At 51.5% G+C, this 27,409-nt stretch overlaps 1 protein-coding gene across 1 annotated transcript in view; it reads left to right on the forward strand.

The window, feature by feature from the left end:
• ANAPC1 (anaphase promoting complex subunit 1) overlaps positions 1–27,409 on the forward strand; it is a 2,053,226-nt gene that overhangs the window by 1,781,582 nt on the left and 244,235 nt on the right. The window contains exons 40-41 of the mRNA XM_069606837.1: positions 18,479–18,556; positions 24,685–24,752. Coding sequence (XP_069462938.1) covers positions 18,479–18,556; positions 24,685–24,752 — 146 coding nt within the window. The remainder of the gene's footprint in view (positions 1–18,478; positions 18,557–24,684; positions 24,753–27,409) is intronic.

Consider the following 27,409-nt stretch of genomic DNA (forward strand, 5'->3'; position numbering starts at 1 on the left):
ACCGCTGTGATCAGCCCAAACATCCTCCTTAGCCCATATGAGGTGTGACGCCCTGGTATAAAACCTGACTGATCTGCTCTCACCATTGTTTGCTTCAGGGGTGCCAGTCGGGACATTAGGATTTCCGCAAAAATTTTGTTGTCGAAATTACTACATGATTTTGGATGGTAGGAGGTACAATCATTGAAGGGCTTTTCTGGCTTTAGTAGCACTACTACCTTTGCCTCCCATAAGGATTCGGGCAAATGCCCCTCTCCCAGATCATTGATCTGTCTTGCTTGGCGTCTGGTCATCAGGCGTCCTATAAATATCACGTCACTACGCCCCAACCTCGGTTCCTTTTTTCTAAGCGCTAACACGCTGCTTGGGAACTTTTTTGTCAGGAAAACGTTTGTATTTTTTCAATTCCTCCACGCGGGATGTTGGTCGCTCAGGTATCGGGTTTCAAGCAGTGTTCCGATAGTGGCACCCAGATGTCCATCACTGACCCACACCAGTTGTCTCTGGTGCCTCGGCACAGGCCATAGAACTGACGGGTGTCCGTTGTGCACAAAAATGCATCTCAAATCCCTACGCAATCGAGCTGCAAGGCTCGCTCTGGGGCGACTGCCCTCAAAATCACTGGTGCGTTCGACGGTTCGATCTTCGGAGGCCGAAACATAGGGCCACACCCCGAAAAAGAACATATGCGGAAGAAGAAACGTAGCCACTCTTCCTCATCCCAAAAGAAGAACAGGCGTCACCACCACCATCAGGACTCTGAGTTGTCGACGGATAATGGTAAGCTGTCGGCTGGGTTTACCACCCGCTAAGAGTTGGAGGATTTCAAAGCCCCCATGCTCGACATGTTCAAAAAGTATGCAGCAGTCGGCGCAGTTAACCCCTCCGCACAGCAGGCTTCGGAGCCAAGAGCGGCACTCTGCATACCCGACCCTCTATAGTGCCCTGGTACTGACTATGTCGGCGCTGACAAATCTTTAGACACCGAAAGAGGTTCAATGGAAGCCGGATCAACCCTTTGCATCCAATAATGTCAACACTAAGCCGTCTCGATCCCAATCGGCACTGTCATCCACCTTATCGGCGCCGAGAGACAAAGCCTCAGTCAACTGTTGTTGAGAAAACATTCACCCCACAGCTAGGGTCTGAATTTTTCAACACTATGGCAGGTATCTTCGGTGGTCATGACGCCGATGATCAGGGGGATGTCGACCCAGTTTACTTGGGTTCAGGAGGGGTTGATTATTTTGACGACTAAAATCAGCTTTTGTAGCTGGCTCAAGGCCTCCATGATGCCAGCTGTCTGGACACCTCTCCAGTCCTCGAATTTCAGCAATCCCAGCCCTGTCTTCCTAATACTTCTAAATTCAGGGCTTTAGTAGAAAGGGTTATTGACACCCTGGGATTGCATTCATCAGTGGCGCCCAAACAAGGTTCTCCAGCATGGGGTATGGCATGGATTCACATGCTCATGAATATTCCCGGTCGTCAGGCTGAGAATCCTCGGGAGAAGAAAAACAGTTTCACTTTCACTTAGAAAACTGTATTTCTCCCATAAACCAATCACTGTCCTCTGGGTCATACTGCCCCTAGACCAATGACAGTCCTCTCATTATAACCCTCCACTGCCAGCTATCTTCAGATTTTTACTGCACGCTTCAGTGTTGGAGTCCTCAGGTTATGTAGAAAAAAAGGTTATATTTTGGTTCCAAAAGAGCCTGTGTGCTCTTCTCTCCATCTACCGACAGCCGGGATCCATTGTCGGTGACGTGCAGAACCCCTGAAGTGCGAAGACCGTAGCAATTTCCAGAAGTCCATCGAGCCCTCTGACCATGACGGAGGAGAATAAAGAAGGAAGATCCCTCTTGAAGCCCTGCACCAAGTGAGGGCTCCGAAACTTGTTTGTGGAGGACAACCACCTACAATGTCTCTACTGCCTGCATCCAGACCACAAGGAAGGAGATTGTGGGTAATGCTACGGATTCTCCAAGAAGATGGCAAAGTACAGGCACAGTAGACTGTCAATGTGGCTGAACGCCAAGGCCTCTGCCACGTGCCCTGAGGAGGGGGGCATACCGCACCCAAGGCTGGTCGGTCCGAGGAGCTGGCTTCTAAGTCCTGTGAGGGCACCTCATCCATAGGGGCCCGAAATAAGGCCAAGCACTGCAAGTCCAGGGCCACTGGGGTCGCTGAGGTAGCGGGTCCCACGGCAGACAGGGTGCTATGGACATCACGCTCCATTTCCAGCCGGCTATTAAGTTCCTCTTCGAAGAGAAAGCCGTCCAACCCATCTAAGCTGCGGGAGAAGCCAGAGAAGTCCCGGACGGTGGAGAAGTAAGCCGAGCTGCCCAAGAAGGCCCGGGTGGCACAGGAAAAGTCTTTGTTGGCGATAGAATTGCTCTTTCGAAAGATAAAGGGGCTGACCCTCAGAGGGTAGACCCCACAGCACTGAAGATATCCCTCCCTCTGAGGTGAGAAGCCGCTGTGGTGACTTTGACAAGGTCTGCCAGCTCTGGAGAAGGGGACACCTCCTCAGAACCCGGTTCCAGCCCTTTAGGGTGGAAAAAGGGGGGGCCCTGATTAGTCCCAAGCTGTGGCCCAAGCCATGGAAATTTCATCCACACAGTACGAGGATATGGAGTCCCTACACACGGACTACGAGGACGTGGAAGAGGGTGACGACGAGGGCGCAGGGCCCATTGTTCTGATCACGCAAATTCCGCCAAGGGATGTCTCTCTAGAGATCCTGTCAACCCTCTGCAACTTGGTGTTGGAGATCCAGAAGAGGTTGCCGCAAGGGTCTGTTCCAACTGTCCCCTATTTCTCCTGACCAATCACTGACAAAAAAAGAAAGGCGCATCCAACGCCCCCATTTCAGCCTCCGCACCTCGTCGGGTTCCGTCTCCCACAACATACGCAGACAAGGGTACGGGGGCAGATACAGCCATGACGATGGACAACGATATCGTCAGAGCGTACAGCGGGTCCCCGCAGCCTATGGTGTCCCCACCGGACGAGGTGGGGTCGTTCCTCTCTGATCGCCAAAGCCTCCGAGCTGTTCCAGCGCGTGCCCGAGGAGACCAGGAAGGAGGATTTCCTGTACCAGAGGCGCAAAGCCAAGAGGAAGACAATAATGGCGGTACCCCTTCTAAACGATGTGTGGGAGTAGTGCCTAGCCCTCTTGAAGAACCCTTGCACAGCTCCAGCCAAGCGAGATAGGCTGGAGAAGTAGTACCGGAATCCACCCTGAAGTGCCTGAGGTCACAACCATCGCCGGACTCAGTGGTTTCGGCGACTGCGAGTCCTGGCCGTCTTCAGTCCATCTGGACAGCAAGGGTAAGAAGTGGGACGCAATGGGGAGGTAGGTGAGCTACACAGCGGCGTCCACCATCAAGGCGGCCAATGCACTGGAGATCCTAGCCAGATATGACAGGGAGCTGTGGTACAAGCTGGGGCCTATTCTGGAGTTCCACCCCGACGGCAAGAGGATGGAGGCGATCGCTCTCTTCCAGGAGGGAGAGAGAGCATCGCATCACGCCATCACAGTGCCGCTGGATGTTGCCGACACTGGGTTTCCCTTGTTGGGGAATGGTATCTGCCTTCGTCGCCAAGGCTGGATGAAGGTCACAAATTTCCATCAGGAGGACCAAACAAAGGTACTGGACATGCCCTACGACAGCGATAACCTTTTCGGGAAGGTGGTCGACCAGTCCCTGCAGGCCAACAAGGCGGATACGGAGACAGCCCAAACCCTGGGCACCCTCCAACAGCACCTTGCTTCCTTTAGTTCCTCCAGAGGAAAGCCGGGCAGGTCGTCGAAAGGTTTCTCCTCCTTTTACCGTCAGCCTGCCAGATCCATGACCCAGGAAGCCCACAGAGGCCATTCCCAGGCCTACGGAGGAGGAGAACGGCGTCATTACCAGCAAGGCAGGGCGCTGAAGCAAGCCTGAACCGGCCAAGACGTGCGGCCCCTACACGTGCACCCCGATGAGAGTCCGGCTAACAAGGTTAGTCAGCGAGTGGGAAAAGATCACCACGGACAGATGACTACTGGACGCTCTCGCTCAAGGACATACCCGGGAATTTCAGCACAGGTGTCAGCGGATCGAGTCAGTGGCCTCTTAGGAGCAGCAGGCCCCTCAGCTCTTGGAGGAAGTACATGCCATGCTGCGAAAAGGGGCGAGAGAGCTGGTTCCCCAGCCACTCTGCGGCAACAGAGTCTACACCAGATATTTCTTGGTGAGAAAGAAGACGGGGAGGGCTGGGTTGGGCTGGAGGCCCATTCTAGACCTGCGATGTCTGAACAAGTACCTCAGAAATTCAGGATGGTCACGTTGCAGCACATGCTCGGCCAACTGGAAAGAGGGAATTTCTTGACATTGCTGGACCTGGAGGACACCTACTTCCATGTCCCCATTCACAGGAAATGGTGCAAGTTTCTACGCTTCGTAGTGCAGGGACAGCACTACCAGTTCAAGGCCTTACCCTTCGGCTTGAAGTCGGCCCCAGAATGTTCACAAAGTGCCTGGCACTAGTGCCGGCCCATCTTCGTCTATGGGGGGGATTCACGTATACCTGTACCTCGATGACTGCTCATCCGGTCCCACTCGCGGGATTTGGCTGTAGGTCACACAGAGGCACCCGTCAAGCTGCTGATGGATCTGGGATTCTCGATCAATTATCCAAAGTCCTGCTTGGCACCATGGTGTAATGCGCTGTTCCTAGGTGCCAGACTCCATACAGTTTCCTGCCTAGCATCGCCCTCGGAGGAGAGGTTAACGGCCGTTCAGCAAAAGGTGCAGCCGCTGTTGCTGATGAAGACAGCCACCGTGCGGACCATGAAGTCGTTGCTCGGCATGTCATCCTACATCTACCTCATCCAGCTCTGCAGTTTACAGATGCGTTCCTGGACACTCGCTGGGTGAAGGTTTCTGGAAACATAACGGACAAGATCACTCTGGATGAGTTCTGTCGGGCAATAAAGTGGTGGGATGACTGCTTTAACATCGCCTTTTGTACAGGGTTTCAGAACCCTCCATTCCCTTGAAGGCTGGGGAGCCCACACTAGACATCTCCATCCCAGAGACATGTGACTGCCGGAGGAGAAGGATCTCCATATCAACATCCTGGAGCTATACAGTGTTCTGGGCCCTCAAGTCGTTCCTTCCGTCTCTGAAGGGCAAGGTGGTGAGGATCTTCACGGACAACACCACTACACTGTTCTACATCAGGAAACAAGGGGGCACTCGATCCCTGGCCCTCTTCAGGGAAGCGCAGGAACTGTGGCACTGGGCTGTCAGGCAAGAAATGTTCCTTGTCCCCCTTCACCTAGCGGCAGTCAAGAACACCATCACGGACTCCCTCAACAGGGAGTTGTGCTCCTGCCAAGATGTGGGAACTTCAGCAGGAAAAGGTGGACTGCATTTTCGACAAGTGGGGCAGGCCCTAGATCGGTCTGTTTGTGATGGCAGCGAACTCCAAAGGCCAGAGTTTGGACAGCAGATTCCATCAGCCGAGGAGACTGCAGGACGCGTTCTCCTTCCTGTGGGAAGAGATGTTTCTGTATGCGTTTACTCCATTGTCTCTCCTGCTACGAGTCATCAGTACATTCAGACTGTCAGTGCAGGGTGATACTCATCGCCTAGACTTTGCCACGGCAGATTTGGTACCCGGACCTTCTCAGCCTACCAGCGTCGCTGCCGGTCAAGCTACCAGCGGTCCCTGATCTCACCAGAGAAGGAGGTGCAATCCTGCATCACGAACCAGGATCGCTCAACCTGAGGGCTTGGCTCCTGCAGCCCTAGAGTTTGGAGGATATGAGTTGCCAGTGGATTGAGGAGGTCCTCACCAAGGCCAGGGCATCGTCGACTCTGAAATGCTACGGTCACAAGTGGAAGCGTTCCACTACTTGGAACCGGTCATAGAAGATTACCACTCTGAGGGTCACAGCCCCTTTTATTCTTCCATACTTGGTATCCTTGGCCAAGGCTGGACTGGCACACGCCTCAAAAAAATAACTTTGGCGGCTATCTCTCGCTACACCAGGTCTCCAGGAAGGTCTTCACTTTTTCTCATTGGCTCGTCATGGAGTTCCTCAAAGGACTTTTTTGATCTTTTCCACCGGTGAAGGCGCATACCGCAGTGTGGGAACTCAAAGTGGTTCTGACAAGGTTCATGGAGGCCCCTTCGAGCCTATGCATCAGGCCCCTCCCAAGTTCCTATTGTGGAAAATGGCTGTCCTTGTGGCCATCACCTCTGCCAGGAGGGTAGGTAAGATACAGGCCCTATTCTGCAAGCAGCCATACCTGACTTTCCACAAATTAAGGGTGGTGCTGTGGATGCACCCCTCTTTCATGCCAAAGTTTCCGTCGGAATTGCACCTCACCAAACCTTTTATGTTACCTGTTTTTTTTTTAACCCAAAGCCTTTCTTCGGCTGAAAGGGCCCTGCACCTGCTGCGTTGCTCATGCCCTGAAGTTCTATGTGGCACGGATAGAGTTTTAGAAAGACTTAACAGCTGTTCGTGAACTTTGGTCCTGGGAAGGCTTTGTCCTAGGCTTCCATCTCAAGGTTGCTCTCTGGCTGCATCATACACTGTCATCGGTTGGCCAACCGACCGCTGCCCGGCCGTCCGAAATCCCATTCCACCGGAGCGATCGTTACGACAGCAGCGTTCCTGGCTGGTGTGCCCCTGCTGGACATCTACAGGGCTGCTACGTGGAGGTCCACACACACCTTCACGAAGTTCTACTGCGTCGACAGGGATTCCAGGGAGGAGTCCAGAGTCGGCCAATCAGTGCTACGCGACCTGTTCGCTTGAGGTGAGTCTGTTCCAGAAGTAAGAGTGAATTGCTTCTGTTGAGCCTTGCCACCTCCCGTGGTTGTGTAATGATGTACTGCTGTTTATTTGTTATTCATGATTGTGATTCCATGCCAGCCCCAATGCTGGAGAAGGAAGAAGTTACTTACCTGTAACTACTGTTCTCCAGCATGGTTCTGGCATGGATTCACATGCAAATCCTCCCTCCTTCCCCTCTTCTTGGTCATACTACCACGTGCTTACCAAATCTGAAGATGCTGCCAGAGAAGGGGCTTAGGCAGAGGACTGTCATTGGCTGTTGGCAGTATGACCCAGAGGACAGTGATTGGTTTATGGGAGAAATACGGTTTTGTACGTGAAAGTGAAACTGTTTTTCTTTTACAGAGGATTCCCAGCCTGACGACAGGGAATATTCATGAGCATGTGAATCCATGACAGACGCATGCTGGAGAACAATAGTTACAGGTAACTAACTTGTTCCTTATGACCTTACTGACATTTTAGATGAAATTCTCACCACAGAACGCAATATGCCTTCAAACCCTGCCATTGCCGATCATTTTACAATTATGTGGCAAAACCCTTCTTCCATTCTTCCCGTCAACTCCACCATTTCCGAGAAATCCATATAGGCTAGAAGAGACCCCTCATACCTTTCTTCTCACCCTTCCCCTAAGGTGCTTCGTATGCAGGCTGCTACTGTCTCATCTAGAGCGCATCTTCCACGTCCACTCTGCCTCCCGAAAGTGAAGCAAAAGAAGTGGATGCCTTTGCGAAGAAAGCATTTACTGCATGCAGCATGGCCCTAAAAGCTACAAACATGGGAAGCAGTTTTGCCAAGTACTCCTTTGTTCTGTGGACAGCAGTTGAAAATGCTGCTCAGTATGTCCCAGAAGGAGAAATGCGCTAGGGCTTCCTACAGCTAGTGGAGGATGGGAAAGAGGTGGCCAAACAGTTGCTGCAAACGGGCCTGGACATCACATGCTGCGTGGGCTGATCTAGGGCATCAGGCATAACACTAAGAAGACATGCCTATTTAAAAACTTCTGGTTATTCACCTACTGTCCAAGTTGAGCTTCTGGACATGCCCTTCAAGGGCGATCTTCTATTCGGCCAGAAAGCTAACGATTCCTTAGACAAACTTAAGGAATCCAAAATCGCTGCTAAGTCCTTGGGCCTAGCTGCGCAGCCGGCCAAACCTGCATTTAGCTTTGCCTCTAGGGCACGAGGCTACAGGAGATATGCTCCTTATGGCAAGAAAGCGTAGCTCCCACCATCCTGTCAAGGGCAGAAGCATTTCTCGTGCTCCGGAAGGGGCAGAGGGGCTTCTAGAGGCCAACAGGCAGCGTCAGCGGTGGGGGCAACCCAGCTTCCGAAGCTGCTTTTATTTTCCCCTCACAGTGCACCGGTTGGAGGACGGTTGACGGAGCACTTGCTCCAATGGCAGGGAATTACTTCTGATGCCTGGGCTCTTCAGCTCATTCAGTGGGGTTATTGTCTGCCATTTGTAAGAAAACCACCAGACAGACCTCCCCCAACCCCTTTCCAAACGGGACAGGAACTGAGATCCCTGTTGTTGAAGGGTGCCATGGAAGAGGTACCTCCCGAGCAGAGAGGATCTGGTTGGTATTCCCGGTATTTCCTGGTACCCACAAAGGGTGGAGGTCTCTGTCCCATTCTGGACCTCTGGGCTGTGAACAAGTGCTTAAAAAAAGACAAATTCACGATGGTGACGTTGAGAGAGATTCTCCACGCACTCTAACTACAAGACTGGCTGGTGTCGATAGACCTACAGGACGCTTATTTCCTTGTGCCAATCCATCGAAAGTACAGCAAGTTCCTAAGGTTCAACATAGGCGTTATGCACTATCAGTTGAAGGTGCTTCCCTTTGGTCTAACCTCCGCCCCAAGGGTCTTAACCAAGCTCATGGCGGTAGTTGCGGCTCACCACAGGAGATCCGGGTTCCATGTTTTTCCATATCTGGGCGACTGGCTGATCGAGGGAAGTCTGTAGTGCAGGACTTGTCCCATTTAGAGGACTTCTGCCTGCTGCTGCACAAGCTGGGCTTCTCCCTAAAATTAAAGAAGTCCCACATGACACCAGTCCAGAGGCTCCAGTTCATCGGAGCATTCTTAGATACCTGGGTGGGGAGGGCCTTCTCTCCCGAGCTGAGAGTAGTCAGCTTCACACAAATGTTTGATTTGTTCCGGAACCATGCCCTCTACCAGCGTCTTCCTTCCTCCGCCTCCTTGGTCTCATTACCTCCTGCATTTTTCTGGTGCCAGAGGCCAGGTTGCACATGAGATCCCTACAATGGCTCCTGAGGGGGTCAGTACTCTATGTACCTCTTCACTCTCTCGGATCTCCTCAGGGTGTCCTCATCGGTGGTCAACGACCTGTCATGGTGGGCGGACCGCAACAGCCTCTTCGCGAGGGAACCCTTCTGGCCTCCTTGGCCTCCTAGTCCTCAGACCAGAGTGGTCACGGATGCGTCTCTGGAGCGTTGGGGCACTCATTGCGAGGATTTTTAGGTGAGCGGCCTCTGGTCAGTGATGGAAGCCACGTGGAACATCAACAGGCTGGAGTTGCGATCTATCAGGCTTGCCCTGAAAACATTTGCCCCATCTCTGCAGGGAAAGCATGTCCTCATTCTGATGGACAACACAGTGACAAACAAGGTGGTGTGCACTCCCGCACCCTCTGCACTGAGGCGAGGATGCTTTGGTTCTGGTTGCTGGACAACCGGATCTCAGCCTCTGAAGTTCATCTGGTGGGCACAGAGAACAACTTTGCGAATGCTCTGAGCAGGCGTAGCACGGTCTCACATGAGCGGGAAGTGTGCAACGAAGTCCTAGAGGAGGTCTTCACTCTCGGGGTACCCCAGCAGTGGATCTGTTCGCAAAGGAGTCCTACAAGAACTGCAAACAGTTTTGCTTGAGGCAATTTCCCTCGAACGGTGCACGAGGGGGTAGAGTTTTTTATTTTGGTTTGGACCTTCGCTCTCCATTACTTATTCCCTCCGATTCCCTTCATTCCATGGGTTCTCTGGAGTTTGAAGAGGTTTCCAGCGACCATGATCTTGATCATCCCGGACTGGGTGAGCAGAATGTGTTACTCTCTTGGATCTGTCCACCTCACCGGTTGCCTCTCCGCCTGGATCTCCTAACCCAGTCGGAAGGTTGGGTACTCCACCCGACCCCGGAATCCCTCAACATACATGCATGGCTCTTGAGAGGATGCGATATGATGACTGGCACCTCTCTGAGGAAGTACTTGAGATGTTGCTGGCTGCACCCAGACAGTCTATAAGAGGTTTGTATGCGTGCAGATGGAGAAGATTTGAGGCGTGGTGCATGGAACGTGAGGTTGACCCTCATCTCTTGACCCACCACTACAGTGATCGAGTTCCTTCTGTCACTAGCCTCAGCAGGCCTTCAGATCACCACAGTCAAAGGATATATTTGGCGGCCTTGTCTGTGTATAAAGATCCCCGGAGCAAGGCTCATTTTTTTACGCTCCCGGTAATGGCACAATTCCTGAAAGGCCTTGTAAAAAAGTATCCGCCAACTCCCTTTATTTTCCCGGATTGGGACCTTAATCTGGTTCTGACATTTCTGATGGCTGCTCCTTTTGAGCCTATGCAACCTTGTTACTTACGGCTTCTCTTTGAAAACAGCCTTTTTTGTGGCTATTACATCCACTAGGCAGATGAATAAACTGCAGGCCTTATGCTGTAAACCTGCTTTTTTTCCGGGGGAAAGTTTCACTCTGGGTAAGGCCTGGCTTCCTCCCCAAGGTTGTCGCAGAATTTCACTTGTCTCAGTCCATCGACCTTCCAGTCTTTTACTGTCCTCCGGATAGAAGGAGGGTAGAAGCAGGAGGAACGGTTACATCGCCTTGACTTGAAAAGAGTGCTGAGTTATTGTATTGCAAGGACAGCTGATTTTAGGGGAGCTGACCGGCTCTTCATGGTCCTTTCCTTGGCCCGTAAGAGCTTTCCCATAACTAAGCAGACTTTATCCTGCTGGATAGTTTTCTGTGTAGCGGAATGCTACCAGTCCGCTGGAAAGAAATTTCCAGCAGGCATCAGGGCCCATTCGACAAGGGGAGTCTCAGCATCAACAACATTGTAGAGGGGAGTCCCTGTCTGAGAGATTTGTCATGTTGCTACATTGTCATCCCTTCATACTTTTGCTAAGCACTATAGTCTGCATGTGACTCGTGCAGCTGATGTGCGTTTTGGCTGGGCAGTGCTGCAAACCTGCTAGTATAACTTTCTGCCCGCCTCTTTCATCTTCTGCTTTACCTTCAGCTATCCCTCTGCAAATCCGCAGGAATCTGCGGGAGACAGGCAATCCATGGAAGAAGAATTTACTTACTGTAATGTTCTTTCGAGGGGATTGGGTCCTCCGACGTATTCCATGTCTATGACAGTAATCACCACAGCTGTGCTGCTTTTGAAAATCTTTGGCGTCTGCGTCCTGCGTCGATGACATGGATACGCCGCCATCGAGGACCTCCTCCGACGGCCGACGTCACTGGATGTTATAAGTAGGACGCACGACGCCCGTAGCCTCAGGTCCGTTTTTTCTGTGAACGTGTTTGCTTCGGGAATCTCGGTGCGCCTCGACTCTTTGGAGTTTGTTGTTTCTCGGTTCTTCGAACCTGTTTGTTATTGTGAAGTCTTTCTTCGTGAGGATGTCTACCTCGTCTTCCACACCGCGTCCGGGCTTTAAGAAGTGCAGGGACTGTGAGTCCAAGATGTCGGTTACGGACTCACACGACGCCTGCCTCTGGTGCCTCGGGGAGGCCCATTACACGGATGACTGTGTCGACTGCCAGTCGCTCACGTCTAAAGTCTTGCGGGAGCGCAAGAAGAAGTTATCGGTAGGTAAGGTGTCCAAGCCCCGGAAGTCGAGGTCTGCGGGGTTTTCGACGGACGACTCGAGGGGCGACTCTCCGCATCGTTGTCGCAAGTCCAGTGGGTCTTGGTCCCGGAGTCGGTCTCGCCACTCCTCTGCCTCTTCGAGGCAGTCCTGGAAGTGCCGTCATCGGTCGTCTTCCCCGTCCTCATCCGAGGACTCTGCCCATCGGCGGGTCGCTTACCCCACCAGGCATGCGACACAGAGGAATGGGCTTCCTTCGCGAAGAAAATGTTGGCGATTCTCGAATCGCAGGGCACTGGTCCGTCCGCGCCTCGAGTGGGGTCGGTCGTGATCAGTCGAGAGACACAGCTTGCACGCCTTCGAGCTCGGGTGGTCGTCACAATTCGCAGGAGAGGTCCCGCTCGGACAAGGGGAATCGTTCTCGTCATGCCTGGTCCAGGTCCTGGTCCTCGATGCGCTCGAGACCGTGTGAACCTGTGGTGTCTTCACGGAAGACGGCGGTGGCTCCGAGGTCGTCGACTGACTCTTTGGAGGCCCCGCCTTCGAAGAAGTCGTCGACGCCATCGGCGTCCTGGCCATCGAGGGACACGCTCGGGGCCCCGGCCTCGAGGCCTGTGTCGGCCTCGAGGCCTGTGTCGGCACCGTCGATGCTGTCTATGCCGTGTTCGGCGTTGAAGCCGATTCACTCGTCGCCTTTCGAGGCTGTGTCGACAGGGGTACCCCGTGGCTCGGTGGAACCCCCTAGAAAGGCTCTGGCCAAGGTCAAGCATGGCTTTGGTTCACGTTCTGTGCCTTCTTACCGCCATCTTGAGTTTATTTCAGAGGTGGATGAGGGCTCTGAAGATGGCATGGTTCCTGATACGGTGCCAGACGAGATTCTCTCGGGCCATAGCCAATTTGAGGAACTGAGGCAGTCCCTGCACAATGCTAGTGGGCTGGACACCTCTCTGAAGGTGGAGTTTTATAGGCCTGAGCCTGGCACTCATGCCGACTCCTCGTACCGGCGCCTTATGCCAAGGGTCACCGAGTACTTGGGATGGTCTGCTCCCCCAGAGGAGTTTCTTCAGGATGACCTTACGGATATCCTCGACTTTGGTCCACCAACTGACCCGGTACTGCCGTTTCATATGGCTCTACAGAGGAGGGTGGCGCCGGCTTGGACTGCTCCGGAGAGTCTCCCGGCACTGGGCAAGTCTTTGCCATGAAAATACCGCCCAGCCAGTAGCGACTTGTCCAAGCATCCTACTCCGGAGAGTTTGGTGGTGCAGGCGGCTACGGCCCCGGCAAAGCAGGCGTCGTATCCTACCATCCCTCCTGATAGGGAGGACAAGCGTTTTGACGGCTGGGCAGAGAAAGTGTTTTCTGCAGGGGGTATGGCGCTTCAGGCGGCCAACTCCATATGTGCCTTGTCAGGTTTCACGCACACTCTGTGGAACTTTTTCTCCTTGGCGGCTGAACATATTCCCGAAGTAGACGAACGGGATGGTTTCCTTGCCATGGTTCAGGATGGCAAGGATGCCATGTGTGAGTCCGTTCAGTCGGGTTTGGACATGGCAGATTACGTCAGCCGGTCCATGGCGGTGAGCACCCTGATACGCAGGTTTGCGTGGTTGCGGAAGTCGGGGTTTGCTCCTGATGTGCAGGCCCGGCTCCTCAACATGCCCTTTGATGGGGAACTTCTTTTTGGCAGCAAGGCTGACGAGAACCTTGAGAGGTTGCAGACCTCAAAAGCTGCAGCAAAGTCGTTGGGTGCCGCAGTTCGACAACCTGCGCCTTTTCGTCCTAGGGGACAGCAATGGAGGGGAGGTTCCTTTCGCTATTACTCGTCTTTTGGTAAAACAGAGGAGCTGCCAGTCAAAGGGGCCACTGTAGGAGTGCCAAAGGTGGATAACAAGGTACTCGAGGTGCCAAGGCTGCTCGGGCTGTTGCCTCTTTGCCCTCAGGCAACGCCGCTACCGCTTCAGCTCAGTCATGAGGCCATGTCCCATGGTTCGCCGGTTGGGGGAAGGCTGGCACAGCATCTTGCAGAGTGGCGCGCCATTACTTCAGATTTGTGGGTTCTGGAGATCATAACCCACGGCTACTGTCTTCCTTTCCGGCAGAGGCCTCAAGACAATCCACCGGGGAATCTCTTTGAAGAGTCTGGATCCGCTACTTGCGCAGGAAATTCAATCCATGCTGGAGAAAGGCGCCATAAAACTGGTGCCTGTAGCAGAGAGGAACAAGGGGTGGTATTCCCCTTATTTTTTTATTTCCAAGAAAGACGGGGGATTGCGACCCATCATGGACTTGCGCGGTTTGAAAAAACTCCTCAGGAAGGACAGGTTCAAGATGGTTACTCTCTCAAGTCCTCCAGGCCCTTCAACTTCAGGACTGCTTGGTGTCTCTCGACCTCAAGGACGCTTATTTCCATGTGCCGATACATCCAAAGCACAAAAAGTACCTGAGGTTCGCGGTTGGCGACTCGCACTTTCAGTTTCGGGTCCTGCCGTTCGGATTGACCTCTGCCCCGAGGGCCTTCACCAAGCTCATGGTAGTGGTGGCAGCGCACCTCAGGAAAGGGGGGGAATTCATGTCTAACCCTACCTGGACGATTGGTTGATCAGGGCGCGCTCTCTCGAGCAAGTCCTGGATCATTTGTCAGTCACCTGCCACTCCCTCCACAAGCTGGGCTTCTCCCTCAACTTAAAGAAGTCCCATTTGACACCAACTCAGAGGCTCCAGTACATCGGAGCAGTGCTCGACACGTCCCTGGGGCAGTGTTTTCCTCCCCAGGTGAGGGCTCATCACATTCAGCAGATGGTGCAGAAGTTTCAACTTGCCCAGAGTCTCCCAGCGTTTGAGTTCTTGAGATTGCTCGGCCTCATGGAATCCTGCATTCTTCTGGTGCCAGAGGCCAGATTGCGGATGAGATCTTTGCAATGGGCACTCAAGCTCCAGTGGTCTCAGTCCTCCGGCAATATGTCAGACCCTGTTCAGGTGCCGTCCTCGGTCGCCCAGGACCTTCTGTGGTGGGCCGACAAAGGCAATCTGATGAGGGGGGCTCCATTTTGGCTGCCCTGGCCGGAGGTGACGATCGTGACGGACGCATGCCTCACTGGATGGGAGCTCAAGCCAACGAGTTGACAGTCAGCGGTCGTTGGTCTCTGTCGGAATCCTGACTCCATATCAATCTGTTGGAGGTGAGGGCCGTCAGGCTCGCCCTGAAGGCTTTTCTGCCGACTGTGCGAGGAAAGAATGTCCTGATCCTGACGGACAACACGGTGGCCATGCACTACCTCAACAAAAAGGGGGCAGCGTCACTTCCGCTGTGCAGGGAGGCGTTGCAGTTCTGGTTCTGGGCAATCCAGCAGGAAGTTTCGATCTCAGCAGCTCATCTGGCCAGAGACGAAAACAAGACGGCGGACGCTCTGAGCAGGCAGAGCGCGATCTCTCACGAGTGGGAGTTGGCTCAGGAGATTCTCCTGGAGATCTTCGCCCTTTGGGGGACCCCTCAAGTGGATCTCTTAGCCTCCAATGACAACCGGAAATGCTAGAGGTTCTGCTCGTGGGAATTTCCTCCAAACGGAGCCATAGGAGACACGTTCGTGGTGGAGTGGTCATTCCCACTGCTGTACGCTTTTCCTCCTGTCCCTGTCATCGCGCAAGTACTGCGGAGGTTACGGAGGTTCGGTTCCCGGATGATCCTCATTGCTCCGGCGTGGGCCCAGAGGACGTGGTACCTGGACCTTCTCGACTTGTCCATCTGCCCTCCACGTTGTCTTCCCTACCGAGACGATCTGCTCTCACGGGTGGGGTGTCCGGTTCTCCATCCAGAGGTCAGATCCCTCAACCTTCACGCTTGATTTCTGAAAGGTTGAGGTATAAGGATTGGGACCTCCCTGAAGACGTGATGGAGGCGTTGCTCTCGGCCAGACGGCCCGCAACCAAGTCCCTGTACCGTTGGCGTAAATTCTGCGACTGGTGCAGGGTTAAGAATGTGGATCCTTCTGCATGTGACATTCCTATGGTTCTGTCTTTTTTGCATTCTTTGGCCCACAGGGGCCTTCAAGTGGGACCATTAAAGGTTACCTGGCAGCGCTATCCATATTTAAGCGCTCGTCTGAAGAGTGTTCCTATTTTAAAATTCCTTTAAAAGTCCCGTAAAGATTCTTCATTGCCTGCCAACATTGTTCCCGCATGCATTCAGTCTTAAATTAACAGAGGAAATTTAATTCCAGAGTCATAGAATGCCTTCAGTGTTAGTGTAAAACACTTTGGTGACATCCTGGCACATAGGCAGAGCTACAAGAGCATTTAAAAAGTGCCCCTAGTCTGGTCAGGGAAATAGTTTAGGAACAAGAAGAATATATTAAGCAATTATTTTTCTCACTTTGTAATGCGTGATGTAACATGCAACATACTTCAGAGGTACATAATATACAGTGGTGTATAGCGCAGTTCCTGAAGCAAAGAGACCAAGACTTTCAAGCCTTCGGTGTGGGCCGCACACCCTTAATAGCCACTTCGGGATCAGCAGTTTTTATGAAACTTTATCAAAAAAAGTTGTCATCTAGGTATGGTTATGTTAAGATCCTTTATTTCTCAAGTATCTCTTGGATTTCAATTATCCAATTTTTTCAAAGTGCAGCTTCACCAATTAGGCTAATGCTGTGTCAGAGGCAAACAATTATGCAACCCTATGTGGCTAATGCGTTTCGGAATGCAATCCTTCATCAGAGCCAGGTTGTAAATGTCAACTAAATCATATATACCAAGAATACATTATATATTGGAATGTTCAAATCAATTATGCGTAAAGACATTAATGAAACATATTTGATGCATATAATATGTACAAGGGCGACCACAGTTACAAACACACAATCAACAGATAGGAGAAAACATAAGCAAAAAAGTATCTCATGAATATATTTTGTTATAGCATTTCTGTTATAGCAATTCTCATTTGTCATTACTTATAACATCTGTGAACCATCTTATTTATCATGCCCAGTGCAAATGTTGTTGTTCGATATATACGTGAAAGTAACCAAGTCATCCTTCTATGTTGTGTGCATTATCCAAGTATACCTACTGGTGTAAACCGATGCAGTGTGCCCATTGTTGTTAATATTCTCTTCCCTCATATTGTGTTTATTGTAATATGCACCCTATGTGAATTACAGACCTGTTTGCCGTATTAATTCTCTCTCTGACGAGATACACTATCTCGTAATGCTCACTCTACAATAAGAGGTAAGATCGTGTTAGCAGAACCCTATCAGTTTAAACAATATCAGCATAATGCTTCCCAAGCGTTCCTTGACCACCGTACTGTTGCGGTCGCTTACCTTGTTACAAGCGTACGATCATTCCTTCTCGCGCGCTGGCTGCTAATGTTTGCTAAAGTCCTGAGCGTTGCTATATTAACGCTAGGTACCAACATGGCCGCACATAGCTGCGTGTGTTGGCCATTTTGGTAGGGGCAACTTTGTTCCCTCGTTTTTGTCGACTGCTTACAGAGTTGTAAACATAGTGATGCTGTGGCTATGTGCTCTTGTCTAATGTCTACATATTTGTGTTGGCTGCAAGATAATGGGTAAGTGACAATATATGGGCATTTAGAATACAAGATTACTGATCAGAGATGGGTATTAAGGGTTTGCGGCCCACACCGAAGGCTTAAAAGTCTTGGTCTCTTTGCTTCAGTTTACTTAGTGTCCTACACGGTGGCACTGACCAGTGGGCTGCACCCTACTAATGAATATTTAACAAATACGGAAAACCATTAGACATTGATTAAAGTAACAGCTGTGCACTCTTGTTCTCTCATTCTGTCAGTATAGCGCTGTTCCTGCCATTTTGGTGTATATTTGGTGCATGATTATGGAGAAAAGAAAGTGAGGCTGGTGGGAGAAGCAGATGCAAATCATGAAGTAGGGTTGTGTCAAGGTTTGAGTACACGTTTCCTATGTGCTGGTATGTTTGCAAGTGGTTCATGGTGGTGACTATTCAGTGTTTGTATTTCCAGCATGAATCCTTAGTGTGGGCTTTGTTGTCTGCTTGATTAGCTGCCAGTGCAGGTAGACTGGGAGAGGTAGTGGTCTGGAAGATGTGGTTTTTATGTGCAGTCGGACGTTGGTGTTGCAGAGGCAGCTCTGCATTACTTCACTGGAGTTGATGAGGGGTGCTAGCAAGCATTCTTCTGCAGTATGTATGGGGAGGTCTGCATGTGTAGTATACGATGGGAAGAAGTAAATGTGAGTAGATTAGAGGAAAGCATGATTCTGGGCTCTTGCGTTATCAAACCAGTGAGTCCTGACAGTCCCTAGTTATTCCATTTATGGTAGTAGAGAATGTTGGTCGTTGAGGCATGCTTCATTTTTCCAGGTCCCGCTTTGGCAAGTTCTTGTGAAGAGGTTTTGCTTTCCATGTTGGAGGGTGAGCCTGCAACAATGGGTCTGGCCAAAAAGGCAGATCTAACAGTGATTCTCTACTAGCAGAGAAAACTTCAAATCCTGTAACTGAAGTGGGGAAGGCACCTGGGTGAGATAGACTAGATTGAGACCTGTTTGCTTGTTATGGTTGTTCTTTGCCCAGTCTTGGCCTAAGTTTGTTCGCAGTATTAATGTCTGGTTTCTGCTTACACAGTGTGTGTATGTGTGTTCCAAACAGTTATGGTGATTGATATTGAGTAGTGCATACTTTGCTTGTTGCACATTTTCAGATCATGATTTTTGCATTCTACAGTAGTTTGTTATCTTAATGTTATTTTTACCATTTGTCTAGGCTACGCAGTGGTATCAAGAAACAACAGAAGAACTAATGGCCCCCACGCTACTACCGGAGTTGCACTTGCTGAAACAGGTAAGCAAAAGCTCTACATCCTCAATATAGATGTGCATATAGGGTTCCTCTGTTCACATTGGAATTGCCTTATGATGATTATGATGTTGATTGGCTGGGTTATTGCTTCGAGGGGATTGGGTCCTCCGACGTATTCCATATCTATGACATGTAATCACCACAGCTGTGCTGCTTCGGAAACTTTTTTCGGTGTCGGTGTCTGCGTCCTGCGTCGATGACGTCGATGCGCCGTCGTCGAGGACCTCCTCCGACGTCCGACGTCATCCGATGTGATAAGTAGGACGCACGACGCTCATAGCCTCAGTTCCGTTTTTTCCGCGAAGGTGTTGCTTCGTGATTCTCGGTTCACGCCTCGACTCTTTAGAGTTCTGTTCTTCTCGGTTCTTCGAACCTGTTCGTTTTGTGAAAATCCTTCGTGTGAAGATGTCTTCTACTTCGTCTTCGACCCCGCGTCCGGGTTTCAAGAAGTGTTGGGAGTGTGGGTCCAAGATGTCGGTGACGGACTCGCACGACGCCTGCCTCTGGTGCCTCGCGGAGGCCCACAACACGGATGACTGTATCAACTGCCAGTCGCTCACGTCCAAAGCCTTACGCGAACATAAGAAAAAGTTATCGGTAGGTCGGGTGTCCAAGCCCAGGAAGTCGAAGTCTGCGGGGCTTTCGACGGATGATTCGAGGGGTGACTCTCCGCGTCATCGTCGGAAGTCTCGTGGGTCTCCTTCTAGGAGTCGGTCTCGCCACTCCTCAGCCTCTTCGAGGCATTCTCGGAAGCGCCGACACCGGTAGTCTTCCAGGTCCTCTTTGGAGGACTCTGCCCGGCACGTCGCTTACCCCACCAGCCATGCGACGCCGGAGGAATGGGCTTCCTTCGGGAAGAAAATGCTGGCGATTCTTGAGTCGCAGGGTACTAAGCCGTCCGCGCCCCCGAATGGGGTCGGTCGTGAGAGGTCGAGAGACACCGCTCGCAAGAGTGGTCGGCACGAGTCACGGGAGAGGTCCCGTTCGGACAAGGAGACTCGTTCTCAACGTACCCGTTCCAGGTCCCGGTCCTCGACGCGTTCGAGACCGTGTGCACCTGTGAGGTCTTCGAGGAAGACATCGACGTCTGAGGCGTCGAGGGCGTCGACGGGCTTTCTCGAGGCTCCGGCTCTGAGGAAGTCGTCGAAGCCGTCGACGCTCAGGTCGTCGAGGGACACGCTCGGGGCTCCGGCTTCGAGGGCTGTGTCGACGCCGCCGATGCTGGAGGCGCTGCATCTGACGTCGACGCTGATTTCCTCGACACTGATTTCCTCGACACCGATCCTCTCGGCGCCGATGCCGGTTCTCTCGACGCCGGCGCCGATTCGCTCGACGCCATCGACGCCTTTCGTGTCGGAGGTACCCCGTGGCACGGGAGAAACCCCTAGGAAGGCTCTGGTTAAGAGCAAGCACTCTCGGGTGCCTTCTTTTCGCCACCTGGACTATATTTCAGAGGCGGATGAGGATTCTGATGGCCTGGTTCCTAGTCAGGTTCCAGATGAAATTGTGTCGGGCCATAGTCAGTTTGACGATTTGAGACAGTCACTGCATGATGCCAGTGGACTGGACACCTCTCCGGAGGTGGAGTTTTGTAGGCCTGAGCCTGGCTCTCATGCCGATTCCTCATACCGGCGCCTTATGGCTAGGGTTTCTGAGTACTTGGGATGGTCTGCTCCCCCAGGGGAGTTTGTGCAGGATGATCTGACGGACATCCTTGATGTTGGTCCCCCAACTGATCCGGTACTGCCGTTCCATATGGCTTTACAGAGAAGGGTGGCGGCGGCTTGGACTGCTCCGGAGAGTCTCCCGGCGGTGGGCAGATCCTTGTCGCGAAAATACCATCCAGCCAGTAGCGACCCCTGCTACTTGACCAGGCACCCCACTCCGGAGAGTTTGGTGGTGCAGGCGGCCACTGCCCCGGCAAAGCAGGCGTCGTACCCTACCATCCCTCCTGATAGGGACGACAAACGTTTTAATGGCTGGGCGAAGAAAGTGTTTTTTTCTGGTGGTATGGCGCTTCAGGCGGCCAACTCCATTTGTGCCTTGTCTCGTTTCACACACACTCTGTGGAACTGTGTTGCGTTAGCGGCTGAACATATTCCCGAAGGGGACGAACGGGATAGTTTCCTTGCTATGGTCCAGGATGGTAAGGATGCCATGTGTGAGTCCGTTCAGTCGGGTTTGGACTTAGCTGAAAGCGTCAGTAGGTCCATGGCGGCGAGCACTGTGATATGCAGGTTTGCGTGGTTGCGGAAGTCGGGGTTTGCTCCTGATGTGCAGTCTCGGCTCCTCAACATGCCCTTTGACGGTGAACACCTTTTTGGCAGCAAGGCTGACGAGAGCCTTGAGAGGTTGCAGACCTCGAAAGCTGCAGCGAAGTCGTTGGGCGCTGCAGTTCGCCAACCTCCGCCTTTTCGTCCTAGGGGACCGCAGTGGAGGGGTGGTTCCTTTCGCTATTATTCGTCCTTCAGTAAAGCGAGAGGAGCTGGCAGTCAAAGAGGCCAACGCAGGGGTACCAGAGGTGGACGACAGGGTACCCGTGGTGCCAAGGCCGCTCGGGCAGTTGCCTCTTTGCCCTCAGGTAACGCCGCGGCCGCTCCCACTCTGTCATGAGGCCATGTCCCATGGTTCGCCGGTTGGGGGAAGGCTGGCGCAGCATCTTGTAGAGTGGCAAGCCATTACTTCAGATGTGTGGGTTCTGGAGATCATAACCCAGGGCTACTGTCTTCCCTTTCGGCACAGGCCTCGCGACAATCCACCGGGGAACCTCTCTTTGCAGAGTCCGGATCTGCTCCTTGCGCAGGAAATTCAAGCCCTGCTGGAGAAAGGCGCCATAGAACTGGTGCCTGTAGCGGAGAGGAACAAGGGATGGTATTCCCCTTTTTTTTTGTTTTCGAAGAAAGACGGGGGATTGAGACCCATCATGGACTTGTGCAGTTTGAACAAACTCCTCAGGAAGGACACGTTCAAGATGGTTACTCTCTCTGAAGTCCTCCAGGCCCTTCAGCTTCAGGACTGGTTGGTGTCACTCGACCTCAAGGATGCTTACTTCCATGTGCCGATCCATCCCAAGCACAAGAAGTACCTGAGGTTCGCGGTTGGCGACTCGCACTTTCAGTTTCGGGTCCTGCCGTTCAGATTGACCTCCGCCCCGAGGGTTTTCACCAAGCTCATGGTGGTGGTGGCAGCGCATCTCAGGCAAGGGGGGATTCACGTCTACCCCTACCTGGACGATTGGTTGATCAGGGGGTGCTCTCCCGAGCAAGTCCTGGATCATCTGTCCGTCACCTGCCACTCCCTTCACAGGCTGGGCTTCTCCCTCAATTTAAAGAAGTCCCATTTGACGCCAACACAGCGGCTCCAGTACATCGGAGCAGTGCTCGACACTTCCCTGGGGTAGTGTTTTCCTCCCCAGGTGAGGGCTCTTCACATTCAGCAGATGGTGCACAAGTTTCAGCATGCCCAGACGCTCCCAGCGTTCGAGTTCTTGAGGTTGCTCGGCCTCATGGCATCCTGCATTCTTCTGGTGCCAGAGGCTCGCCTGCGGATGAGATCTTTGCAGTGGGCGCTCAAGACGCAATGGTCGCAGTCCTCCGGCAGGATGTCGGACCCGGTTCAGGTGCCGCCCTCGGTCGCCTGGGACCTTCTGTGGTTGGCCGTCGAAGGCAACTTGATGAAGGGGGCTCAATTTTGGCTTCTCTGGCCGGAGGTGACGATCGTGACGGATGCATCCCTCACGGGTTGGGGAGCTCATGCCAACGGGCTGACAGTCAGCGGTCGTTGGTCTCCGTCGGAGTCCAGACTCCATATCAATCTGTTGGAGCTGAGGGCCGTCAGGCTAGCCCTGAAGGCTTTTCTGCCGACTGTGCGAGGAAAGAGTGTCCTGATCCTGACGGACAACACAGTGGCCATGCACTACCTCAACAAAAAGGGGGGGCAGGGTCACTTCCTCTGTGCAGGGAGGCGATGCAGCTCGAGTTCTGGGCCATCCAGCAGGAAGTTTCGATCTCGGCAGTTCATCTGGCCGGAGACGAAAACGTGACGGCGGACGCTCTGAGCAGGCAGAGCACGATCTCTCACGAGTGGGAGTTCGCTCAGGAGATTCTCCTGGACATCTTCGCCCTTTGGGGGACCCCTCAAGTGGATCTCTTCGCCTCCAGTGTCAACCGGAAGTGCGAAAGGTTTTGCTCGCGGGAATTTCCTCCAAAAGGAGCCTTAGGAGACGCGTTTGTGGTGGAGTGGTCGTTCCCGCTGCTGTACGCGTTTCCTCCAGTCCCCGTCATCCCGCAAGTGCTTCGGAGGTTACGGAAGTTCGGTTCCCGGATGATCCTCATTGCTCCGGCGTGGGCTCGGAAGACGTGGTACCCGGACCTTCTCGACTTGTCCATCTGCCCTCCACATCGTCTTCCCTACCGAGACGATCTGCTCTCACGGGAGGGGGGTCAGGTTCTCCATCCAGAGGTCAGATCCCTGAACCTTCACGCTTGGCTTCTGAAAGGTTGAGGTATAAGGATTGGGACCTCCCTGAAGACGTGATGGAGGTGTTGCTTTCGGCCTGAAGGCCAGCAACAAAGTCTCTGTACTGTTGCCGTTGGCGTAAGTTCTGCGACTGGTGCCGAGTTCAGAATGTGGATCCTTTTGCATGTGACATCCCCATGGTTCTGTCCTTTTTACTTTCTTTGGCCCACAGGGGCTTGTAAGTGGGTATTATTAAAGGTTACCTGGCGGCGCTGTCCATCTTTAAGCGCTCGTCTGAAGAGTGTTCTTACTTTAAAATCCCTTTAATTTCACAGTTTCTGAAAGGGCTCACTAATGTGTTCCCTCCGTCACCTTTCCTGCTGCCCGGTTGGGACTTAAACCTTGTTCTTAAGTTTCTTATGGGTGCTCCGTTTGAGCCTTTACATTCTTGCCCTTTGAGGCTGTTAACTCTGAAAACTGTGTTTTTAGTTGCGGTTACTTCCGCTCGCAGAGTGAGTGAGTGAGTTACAGGCACTTTCAGTTAAGCCACCCTTCACTGTATTTCACAACGACAGGGTTGTCCTTAGAGTTCATCCTTCTTTTCTTCCGAAGGTAGTGACGGAATTTCATTTGGCCCAGAAGGTTGTTCTTCCGGCATTCTATCCTCCTCCGCATCCTTGTAAGGAAGAGGAGAGGCTCCCTAGGCTTGATCCTAGAAGAGCTTTAAGCTTTTATGTTTCACGCATGTCCCGGGTCAGAGTGGACGATCAACTCTTTATTGGTTACGCTGGAAAGCGTTTAGGGCAAGCTGTGACAAAACAGACTTTGTCTCGCTGGATTATTTTGGCCATATCGGAGTGCTACCGCTTGGCGGGTAAGGACCCACCGGCTGGCTTGCGGGCCATTCTACCAGGGGTATGGTTGCATCTACTGCCCTGCAGAGGGGTGTTCCTATTCGCAACATCTGTGATGCAGCCACCTGGGCTTCAGTACATACATTTGTACGTCACTATTCCCTCGATTCCATCCGAGCACAGGATCTGGCCTTTGGCAAGGCGGTCCTTTGCTCTGCTATTTGATTGGCTATTCTAAATTTTGATTCTAAATTCTTTCCCTCCTCCTTGCTCTGGTACTGCTTTGGGAGTCTGTCATAGATATGGAATACGTCAAAGGACCCAATCCACTCGAAGAACTAAGTTACTTTCTTACCTGGTAACGTTCTTTCGATGGGATGGTCCAACGACGTATTCCATATCGCTCCCGCCCTGCCTTCCCCGCTGCAGAATTTCTTTGCGATTGCAGCTTACGTTCCGCAAGGCTTTGTGTCTGACTGGCAGTTGGCTAGTGTCACACGTTCTGGGGGAAAAAACTACAACTGAGGCAACGGGCGTCGTGCGTCCTACTTATCACATCAGATGGCGTCGGATGTCGGAGGAGGTCCTCGACGACGGCGCATCGACGTCGACGCAGGACGCAGACGCCGAAAAAAGTTTCCGAAGCAGCACAGCTGTGGTGATTACATGTCATAGATATGGAATACGTCGTCGGATCATCCCATCGAAAGAACGTTACCAGGTAAGAAAGTAACTTGTTCTTCTCTATGTTAACTTTATTTTGGATCATATTGTCCAGCATTTTCTTTGTGTTCACAGATCAAAGTAAAGGGCCCCCGATATTGGGAAATAGTGATTGATTTAAGTAAAGGAACTCACCAATTGAAGTAAGTAGTTTTGGTGATGAAGATTGAAGATGAACATCATAAATATCTTTCTACCATGTTTGAGTTTGTTTTCAAATGTTTTGTCCATGAACAGCCATTTGCCTTTTTGGGTTTGGATGCAAGTTGGCAAAGCCTCCTTGACCAAAATATTACCAATGCATAGGCTGGCCTTTGGGGGTTAGTGTTTGTATACGAAGTACTTTGTTTTGCTGTTTCTTTCCTGTAGAACATTAACCCAATCAGGTTTTTGCCTGACGCTGACATGACACGGTCAGACAGACCCTGCATTGGGGAATGCTCTTTCCAATCCATTAATAACATTACCTCTGGTCCCGCCCACCAGCATCGTATCGTATCTCTCCAGCTCTGAAATCTCTCCATTGGCTCCCAGTGGATGCAAGGATTACATTCGAAACCGTCTGCATTGTCCACAAGGCTTTCTGGGGCCTGGGTCCAAAATACCTTCAGCTATCCCTCTTCAAATACCTCCCCTCTCGAGCTCTTTGATCCTCTACCTCCAGCTCCCTCAGGGTCAATCGTTTTTCAAAGAAACGAGCTGTCTTCGGCTGGGGCCTCCCTCCGGAAGCACCTCAAGACCTTCCTCTTTTCTTCTGCCTTCGCTCCCCTTCTCCTCTGCTGATCTGTTCTCTCTTGGCACTGTGCACCTGGCCACCCTCTGCCTCCAGGCCCACGTACCTGCTCACTCTGCCACCCTCCCGCACTGCCTCCTGCCACCCCTTGCACTGGGGTCTGTATCTGTACCTATACAGCCCCCCACTTTTTCTTCCTGCACTTATCAGACCTACCCTGTCTGCTGCCTTAAACCTAGCACTTTCAAATTGCTGGCTGCACCAAAACTGTTTGTTGCCTTTATTATTTATTTATTGTTATTTATCTTTTTCCCCTCTGCCTCGCACTTTCCACTTTTCCCCTCCCCCTCTCCCATGCACTTGCGCATTCTCAAAGTCACTGGGCCTAGTAAGATCGCTGTTTTGTTCTCCCCTGTTCCCCTCCCCTCCCTTGCCTTGTCGCGCTGTGAAACACTTGTGTACGAGCGCGATAGAAATAAAATATATCCTATCATATTATATCACCATATTTGAGGGAAAATAGTGCACATTTACACAGAGTAATCAGAATGGCAGTTTAGGTTATTTCCTACATATTTGTGCTACAGAAACCTGGTGTTGGGTCAAAATTGGATGTGTGCAAGTTTCGCGGGGTTTGTGCTACTTCTGGGCCTCCTTTTGCCTTGTCACAGTTTTGGAGCAAATATCCTTAATAACCCTTGCTAACGAGGTTGTAATGCATGCGTAGGAGCTGCAGGACTAGTGGAGGTACAGTGGAAAGGGGTAGAGCAGGTAGGCTAGCGTTTAAACTGTGTTGGCAGCATCAATGCTTCTAGTGATGGCCTACTGCTGGTTGAGGGTTGTCTCGCTGCAGTGAATCATTACATCATGCCAGAGGAACAAGCCAGTTTAGCATTGGCTTTTGATGTTTTATTTTTCTGGGGCAGTGCTTCTGAGCTGAGGGGACCAAAGTGATGTGTGCGTGTGAGAGAAAGTGATGTGTGTGTGTGAGAGGAAATGTATTTATAAACAAGCATACTGATGAAGCAGGAATGTGCTGTTTTTCACAAAGTGGGAAACAGTGTTGTAAATATGCATCCACTTCTAGCCTTAAATGCTTACTTTCAGAGTAATGTACATAGTTCTCACATTTTTCTATATTGTATGGATTGGCTTATTCCGTCCTGGTTTTTGCTTTGCATTCTGGAACCTCTAGTGCTTTATTAATAATTGTCCCTGACTGTAACTAGAAAAGCAGGAATGCATGGGCTACCCTCATATGTCGTTACCATAAGATTGCTTTACGAATAAAATTGAGCTACAGTTTCATCTAAGATTAATATGCTGCATATTCACTTTGGCTTCAGAGTAAAGATTTACCTCATGAACCACATTAAAGTATTTGTGGAATTTTTAAATGAAATATTGCCAGTGGTACTTTCCACTATTACAGATATTTAAAGAAATCCTCTGAATTAACGAAAAACCATAAGCCTAGTGGTACTGGTTGTGATATTTCCAAAATACCTCTGGCAATAGGAGCAGCAGTTATACATTAATTTGTGTAATACAAAGAAAACACCAGTGGTCCCCACTTAAACATAAGATAAGTTAGTGGGTGGATTTGAGAATGTATGTGATTATGCAATGATATTTTGCCGCAGAAAAGTAGAGAGAACCGATATTTTAATGGGTTCCTTCTTCCCATATATTCCTTGTCTTTGTTATTTCTTGCAAAGCTGTCTTAGTAAATGTGTTCAGACTCTGGTTGGTCATCCATGACACGACCTGCGAAGTCACAGGCAGTATATATGGAGAGAGCAGCGCCCCATGACCCGAGTTCTTTTTTTTCCGCTGTTCAGTACACTGCTTCGGAAAGCCACACACATTTTGTGAATGTTCACCTGTGCCATTCATGTTACCCTGATGCCCTCCTGCTTCAAGCCCTGCAGGGATTGCGGGAGGAAGATGTCTTTGTCAGACTCCCACAAGTCATATTTGAATGGATTCTGCGAGGAGAATATGCAGAGGACTGTGAATTTGCATTCTAACTCACTCGTTCTGCCTAATTTTATGTTTCCCACCATA

The sequence above is a fragment of the Ambystoma mexicanum genome, chromosome 4p (assembly GCF_040938575.1).
Source record: "Ambystoma mexicanum isolate Mex_15411 chromosome 4p, UKY_AmexF1_1, whole genome shotgun sequence".
NCBI classification, from domain to species: domain Eukaryota; kingdom Metazoa; phylum Chordata; class Amphibia; order Caudata; family Ambystomatidae; genus Ambystoma; species Ambystoma mexicanum.